The sequence below is a fragment of the Monopterus albus genome, unplaced genomic scaffold, assembly GCF_001952655.1.
Source record: "Monopterus albus unplaced genomic scaffold, M_albus_1.0 scaffold590.1, whole genome shotgun sequence".
Classification (NCBI taxonomy): Eukaryota; Metazoa; Chordata; class Actinopteri; order Synbranchiformes; family Synbranchidae; genus Monopterus; species Monopterus albus.
In genome coordinates this window covers 1-8,323 of record NW_018128470.1, presented here as the reverse complement: position 1 = coordinate 8,323, position 8,323 = coordinate 1, and the positions used below count along the sequence as shown (strand labels likewise).

Genomic DNA, 8,323 nt, shown 5'->3' with positions numbered 1-8,323 from the left:
TGTCAAGGACCTATCAGTTGGGTCATGAGCCGGTGCACATATTCACACAAGGCCTCATGTTGTACTAATGCTGGTGGGGAGTCTGTAGGGGCAACAGTGAACGGACAGGGCATCTTTCTTCCTGTCAGGATTTCATGAGGGCTGACATTCAGGGGGGTATTTAGTGTGGATCTGAGGTTAAAGAGCACAATAGGAAGGGCTGCTACCCAGGTCAATTTGGTGTCTGTGCAGACTTTTGCCAATCCTTCTTTGATGGAACGGTTACATATTACCTCTGGACTAGTACCTTGTTTGTTTTTAACCACTACAGCAGTCAGGTAGCTCAGTAATAACCAGCTTCAGAACTAGCGCATATGGAATATATAGACCATGGTTTTCAGTGGCATTACAGCGAGACAGGTCCTTTTTCATACCTAAAGAAGTAACACAAGCAGATTATACAAAGGAATGTTTTTTTCCCAGTAATATTGATAGAGTACTAATGTTCCAGCCACTATCGCATCACATTCAGTGTTACATACTTGATGTACACAACATTATAAGGTAACCATAAGTTATTTGTGAAACAAGAAATTACATGTTGCAGTTTGATAGTTGAAAAACTCCTCACTTTTATATTTATGTTGGTGGCATACATTTTTAAATCTTCTCACTAAAATGCTACATGGACTGCAGTGTTATGTCCAACTTAAACTAACCATATGGCCTGGTTGAAAACTGAGCAAAATTACTTAATTTGCTAGTCTAGGACAATATGCTGGTTTCCACTAATCGAACAACAAAACATTAACATTGCAGTCAGTTGGAATGACTCCAAATTGCAGCCACAGTAATTCAATACAAAGGCACAAAATTGAAATGCTAACATTAGCTTCCTTGTGATGCTACCATATACATGTTAGCTAGCTGGTATTTACACATTTAGAAGGAAGAAAGCCACATCTTCATTCCTATTTATCTCATTCACAATGAGCATTCCTTTGTCTGTCTGCATTGTTTACTGCCTGTTTATACAGTTTATTTTGCATTGTTTGCACTGTTTGTTGCTTGTTAATACTGGTTATTTTGTTATACTACACAGCCTTATGTTGGTTTACTGTTTACTTGCCCTTTCCATGGGCACGTACATGCACAATGAGAGCCGATGTACTAGAGTCAAATTCCTCTTATGTCTGACACACCTGGCCAATAAAGCAGATTCTGATTCTGATCTGCAACAAATTTTAGTAATTCAGATGACTGTAATGCTCACATCTCAAACATGCCAAACTGACATTAAAACCTAGTTTTGCCCCACTCCTTATCACAATTTTTCTGTGCTAAAGATTGTGGCCTGTTACATCTAAGAATTTTGCTCCCATCCTGGGTTGTACCTGCATAGGTAACTTCCACGATCTGTCTTTGAAATGAGCCATATTGGTTTGAAAAATACCTCTTATAACCTCAGATCAGTGGGGATGTGGAAAATGTGTGGTGTGGATTTAAACAACACTGGCCACCATAGAGGGCAAGAAATAAACACAAGGCCTGAAGACAGCAGAGTGGGGAGGAGGGTTTAGTATAGTGTATCTAAATTTGTGCTAAAAATGCAGCTTTAATCCATTTGAACTATTTCCAAACCTCAGAAATAGTAGGTACTAAGATACAGTTTTGTTCATTACATGTTTCTTGGTGTTCTTCTCTGGTTTAAACAATATGATAAAACACTTTGGAGCAAATATACACAGTATTAAACCAAAACTGGAGGCCAGAATAGCAAATATCTCCACAGCCACAGTAAACTTCCCAGGAGAGCTGACATATGCTGGGATAAAAGTGATCCAGACTGCACAGAATATCAACATGCTGAACGTGATAAACTTGGCTTCATTGAAGTTATCAGGTAGTTTCCGGGCTAGGACGGCTAACACAAAGCAAAAGACAGCCAGTAGGCCAATGTACCCAAGCACAGCCCAGAACCCAACAGCTGAGCCCAATGCACACTCCAGGATGATTCTTTCTTTGTATGTGGTTAGGTTTTTCATTGGAAAAGGGGGGCTAACAACCAACCAAATAGTACATATTAACACTTGAATAAATGTGAAAGACACTACTGTCATTCTTTGCTGTGGAGGACCAAACCATTTCATCACATTACTGCCTGGAAGTGTCGCTTTGAAGGCCATTAACACCACTATAGTTTTACAGAGAACACAAGAGATACAGAGAACAAAGGTGATCCCAAACGCTGTGTGGCGCAGCATGCAGGACCACTCGGAGGGTGCTCCAATGAAAGTTAATGAACATAAGAAACAGAGAGTCAGGGAGAAGAGCAGCAGGAAGCTCAGCTCAGAGTTGTTGGCCCTGACAATTGGAGATGTTCTGTGTCGAAAGAATACACTGGCTGTTATAATGGCCAGACAGGCACCACCAACTGAGAATGCAGCCAGGATGATTCCTAGGACCTCATCAAAGGAAAGAAACTCTACAAGCTTGGGGAAACATGTGTCTTTGTTTGCATTAGGCCAGAACTCCTTGGGACAAGGGAAACAATCTGAGGAATCTGAAAGAGTAAATCAAAACATTGTTTTAGCAGTAACACATTTGATATGGTTGACATGCATGAGAAACCATTTTATTTTACCTGTAGCATTGCTGATCTCTCCCACAGGACATGGGACACAATCATAACAACAGATGGATTTTCCTTCCTGCAGCACTTTATGAGTTCCTTGAGGACAGCTGTCAGTGCACACTGACACAGGTACCTGCCACATACAGTACATAGAGATAAAATGACACAGATTTGTATTTTTGCTACAGAACTGGTATGATTCATTTCACCAAGATTTAATGCTATATTATTGCTCCTCACTTGTGTGCTGCCCTCTGCCCAGGTGAGGTTCCTGTTGATATGTAACTCCTGGCCCAGTGGCAGTGATGCATCATAATACCCTACGGTCACCAACACAATGCTGCCACTCTCACTTTTCTGCCAGTTAACCAGCTCATATGTGGCCACAGGATCCCCATTGGCATCAAATGACACATGATAACCATTCTGGGAAAAATTTACTTTCTTCAGCTGAGTAAGCATCTGTGAGAATAAAACAAAAATTGTACAAAAAAAAAGAATGTTTCCTTTCATAAATTGTAGATTTCTGCTGCTGATCAGCTGGGCCCCATCTTCACACAGATCTTCAATAGATTACTGGAGCCTTATGTAGTCCCCACATGCTTTAAGTGCTCTACTATCATCCCAGTTTCCAAGAAACCCTCCACCAGTGGACTGAATGTCTATAGACCTGTCGCCCTGACATCTGTAGTCATGAAGTGTTTTGAGAGACTGGTGATAACTCACCTTCAGGACATCACAGGCTCAGAGCTGGACCTCCTGCAGTTTGCCTACTGAGCAAACAGGTCAGTGGATGACACAGTCAACATGGCCCTGCATTACAACCTTGCAAGACCCTGACTCCCCAGGGACTTATACATGGGTCCTCTCTGTGTACTTCAGCTTGACGTTCAACATCATCATCACAGATAAACTTCACTCCAAACTCACCCAACTCACTGTGCCTGCCCACACCTGTCAGTTTATCACAAACAAGAAGCAGGAGGTGAAGCTGGGGAAACTCACATCTAGCACCCGGACTGTCAGCACAGGCACAGCAGAGGATGTACCTCCTGTGCCAACTCAGGAGGGTCAACCTGCCCCAGGAGCTGCTGCTTCAATTTTACAAAGGAATCATGGAGTCTGTTCTCTGCCCATCCATCTCTGTCTGGTTTGGTTCAGCAACCAAACAGGACAGGAACAGACTCCAGCAGACAGTCATGACTGCAGAAACAACCCTTTGTGTAAACCTGCCCTCCGTGGAGGACCTGTATACCTAATGGGTCAGAAGGAGGCCAGAGAAGATTTCTGCAGGACCCTCACATCCTGGTGACAAACTGTTTGAACTCCTCCCCTCTGAACGGCACTACAGGTCAATGTACGCAAAACAACCAGACACAAGGACAGTTTCTTCCCCTGGACCATCACATTTATTAGCAGCTGATCCATGTCTGTTGTTGCAGATTTTTATCTGACTTTTACTGTAACTTTTCACAAACTTAAGTAAAGAAGACGCAACATAAGTCGAGCTGAAATCTTGATCACTATATACTTTTGTCTCATGTATCTGAGTACATGTATATGTGTGTGGGTGTGAGTGTGCATGTGTGTGAGGATCTCTTCAGATCACTTTTATCTTCTCCATGACATTCCAAATTCTATTTTGACCATAACTCCTTCTTCAACATCCTGTCTTCTTCACTTGCTAGTACTGGGTCATCGTGACCACTCTCCAAGTCAAGGGAGTCCTCCAGGCATCCGGTCACACAAACACTGTATACCATCCATCCATTATCTATACTGATTATCCTGAAGAGGGTTGCGGAGAGGGTGGGGTGATACTGGAGCCAATCCCAGCTGACACTGGGCGAGAGGCAGGGTACACCCTGGACAAGTCACCAGTCTATGACAGGGCTGACACTAAGAAAGAGACAACCACACTCACTCCTATGGGCAAGTCAGAGTCACTAATTTATGCCGAGATCAGCTATATCAATCTGTTATAAGTCCTTATTGAAAAAAACCCTGCTTCTACTTTTAGTACTTTACATCCATAGCAATATTCATTCTGTTGGCACAAAACAAATTCCACAGTTTGTATAACAGGGTTACAGCAAACACCTCCAGTACAATAACTTGTAAATAAAACCACTGTATATATTTGTCCAAAGCTCTTCTTTCACATTGTATAGATGTATACATTTTTTTTGAAAACATTGTTGTCTCTTCCCTTTGTCCTTGTTTCTTTTTCTTCCTATTTCAATGCACATACCTTTTCTTGTTGTCTGAAACCACACTGAGAGCCACTGTACCAGAATCAAATTCCTTGTCTTTTCAACATAATAAAAATAATCACCAATAAAGCTGATTCTGATTTTAAGATTACAGCTAAACAAAAGCTTGAGTGTTCATTTATTCCCTTTAACTGACCTGTTTGGGCTCTGTCCTGGTGAGTTTGTCACACTGAGGTGTAGAATTTGTCTCCTGACACACTGCATTATGAATGGCATGTGCTATTGCATAAATAGCCTTGTACACCATGTTATCGGATCGGACCTGAGACGTGTCAGTGTATGGGCTCTGGAGCTTCTGTATGTCTTCACTTCCATTACACACCCTCTTGTCTGTGGCAACATTATGAATGGCATGTGCTATTGCATAAATAGCCTTGTACACCATGTTATCGGATCGGACCTGAGACGTGTCAGTGTACGGGCTCTGGAGCTTCCGTATGTCTTCACTTCCATTACACACCTTCTTGTCAGTGGCAGAACCTAAAAACATAGAGACAGGGGCAGGTTGTTTATCCTTGAAAATTATGTTACATTGTTCCTTTCTTGATTATATTTTTCCTATTAAAATGATCAAATGCACCTTGTTGAAATTTATATACGCATATATATTTAATTTATATAACACTGTAGTCATAAAGTGAACAAAACAGCACAACCACAAGGAATTAGCTCAACTTTTGTACTTTGTTCCAGCCTGCAGTTGAATGCATCCTCCCAGAACTCAGTCAGAACTGGAGAAGCTGCAACTTTAGTGGGAGAGAGGTCCAGCAGGAAGTCTCTCAGACCTGGGATGACAGATTTTTGAATGGCAAATCCGATTGCTCCAGCACAGAACGTGAACCTCAGCATGTCTGGATGGGTTATCCAGCCTTCACTGCCTATCCACTGGCGAGGTGGGGAAGGCTCACGAGACAGCTCCTCCAGCAGGATGCCCATGTCACCGGAAGGCTAAAATGCCACAACAACCCTAGCTGTTGAACTGCAAGAACATTACAGTGCATTTTATTATACAATACAATGTACATAGGAATTCCAATAAATACAATTATTTGAAATTGATTTGAAATCTGTCTCTAAATTAATAACACAAATATCTACAAACTTTTTTTAGTGTGCAGAATATATAATTTTGTCTCAATTACTATTTTTTATTGTATGATAGTAAAAAAATAGCTCCCAATTTGTCACTGAAATATTAAAATAATCATCTAATCCTCTCTTTGACTGAATCTTGTGGTTTCGTGTACAAAAATGCAGTGCCAGCACAGGAAATACAAGCACAGTCAAGAGATGTAGAAACCTGCGGATAACATCAGCCACTCTTTGGATCCTGCTACGTGGGTGGGTCCGATAGAAAGATTCAGAGTATTCAACACAGATCCCCTCTTTTTGCGCTGCATCCAGGAAAGACGCCATGCCATTATTCCCATAGTCTGAATCTGACCGGACAGCACCTATCCAAGTCCAGCCAAAGTGTTTCACCAGCTTGGCCAGTGCCACAGCCTGGAACTGATCGCTGGGGATTGTTCTGAAGAAACTCGGGTACTGACGCTTATCAGATAGGCATGCACAAGTGGCAGAGTGGCTCACCTGAAGAGAAGGAACGCAGTAGGATAATTATGTAATGGGACAGTCGAAGCAGCATGGGCATATTTTAAACACATAGTTTGGCAGTAATTTAAAATATTTACTTGAGGAATATTAAAGGGTCCGATGACATGTGAAATGCTTATAGATGGTGTGGACCCAGACTCACCAACAACAGCCATCACTGTACTAGATTTTGAGCAATTGGCACCAGTATAAAACACAGGGTCCAGGCCATTAGAAAGCTGGAATGCTGCATGCACTGCCACAGTCACTGAAGCACAGGAGTCATGGATCTGATAACCGAGCCTGATGCCCGGCAGCAGCTTTGTACTCTTGTTTCAGTAGGATAATTATGTAATAGGACAGTCAAAGCAACATGGGCATATTTTAAACACAGTTTGGCAGTAATTTAAAATATTTACTTGAGGAATATTAAAGGGTCCGATGACATGTGAAATGCTTATAGATGGTGTGGACCCAGACTCACCAACAACAGCCATCACTGTACTAGATTTTGAGCAATTGGCACCAGTATAAAACACAGGGTCCAGGCCATTAGAAAGCTGGAATGCTGCATGCACTGCCACAGTCACTGAAGCACAGGAGTCATGGATCTGATAACCGAGCCTGATGCCCGGCAGCAGCTTTGTACTCTTGTTTATCTCCTCAATGGCAAAGACCATTACACGTGAGATTTTAAGTACTACAGCATCAATACTGCAAACAGATATTCAAGTTACTGTTGAAATGTAGACTGTATATGATAAGAACAGTTATTAATTTTAACAAAGTACACAATGAAGGACAATTGCAATTCCTAGTTGTGAACAACATCTGAAAGCTGCACTGCATTTGTAAGCACCAAAGTTCTCCAACATAACTATACTTTTAGTTAGGAAACACAAAAGTGCTTCTTTTTCACATAGCTACATTCTAACATATTTGTGAATATAATATTTGCAATGTTTATGACCTAATAGGCCCACTGATTTGGATGTCAATGTGAAATAAAAAGAAAAGAAAATATTTGATTTTACTTTTCAATTCTACACAAATGCATTGCAAAAGATTTTAATTATCATTATATGAACAAAATATGAACAAAAACAGCTCAGTCCCACACAGTCACATCCTTTTATCCCCCACTTCTCCCTCTTACTAACCTCCCTGTGCACTGCAGTGGCTCAGGCCTGGCGGTGTAGTTATGCTTCACTGTCTGTGTGTTATAGTGTATGGAGAAAACACCTCCAATAACATAGTCACCATCCACTGAGAATGCAGGTGGACGAGCTGTACCCAGCAGCTCACACTTCACAGATGAAGCGTCAGTAATAAACCCATCAGCTCTAACCACACACCCAGCACTTTGTTTCACACCATCCCAACAAAAATTTAAGGCAAAGGCTGAGTTCAGCTCAAACAAACCCAGAGCCAATCTCAGACCAATAAAAAGAGTGGAGATCTCCATCCCCGAAATGCATGTGTGCTTTATTGTATTTTCAATGGTGTATATAGCATTTGGAACAAATGCATCCCTCCTTCTACTGTACGTCAGCTTACTATTCATCAGAGAGAAGACATCCTTGCTCAGTGGTCTGTGCTTAATTCCATGTATTTTAGATTGTTGGGCTGCATGTGTTACGTATCCTCCACACAAAGCTCCTGGTTTCTTTCACCTTTAGTAAACTTACCTTTGTGAACACCAGGTTTATCCCTTATGTTGTCCTACTCTGTGCTTGGCTTTACACTTATGCCCTAGAATTGTTCATGTGCTACTACTGATAAAAAGTGACTTTGCTAAAGTTAAAAGTGCATAAGTAAATAAATAAATACATGGATGGATAGA

The 8,323-nt window shown here is 41.4% G+C and overlaps 1 protein-coding gene across 1 annotated transcript; it reads right to left on the bottom strand.

Annotated features, from left to right (window-relative positions):
• Positions 1 to 1,637: 1,637 nt before the first annotated feature.
• Positions 1,638 to 7,169, bottom strand: LOC109953251 (extracellular calcium-sensing receptor-like). The gene is given in 7 exon segments (XM_020588677.1): positions 1,638 to 2,542; positions 2,624 to 2,747; positions 2,855 to 3,076; positions 5,150 to 5,367; positions 5,544 to 5,866; positions 6,188 to 6,477; positions 6,900 to 7,169. Coding segments are annotated over 7 exon segments (2,343 nt in total). The 5' UTR covers positions 7,161 to 7,169.
• Positions 7,170 to 8,323: the final 1,154 nt, after the last annotated feature.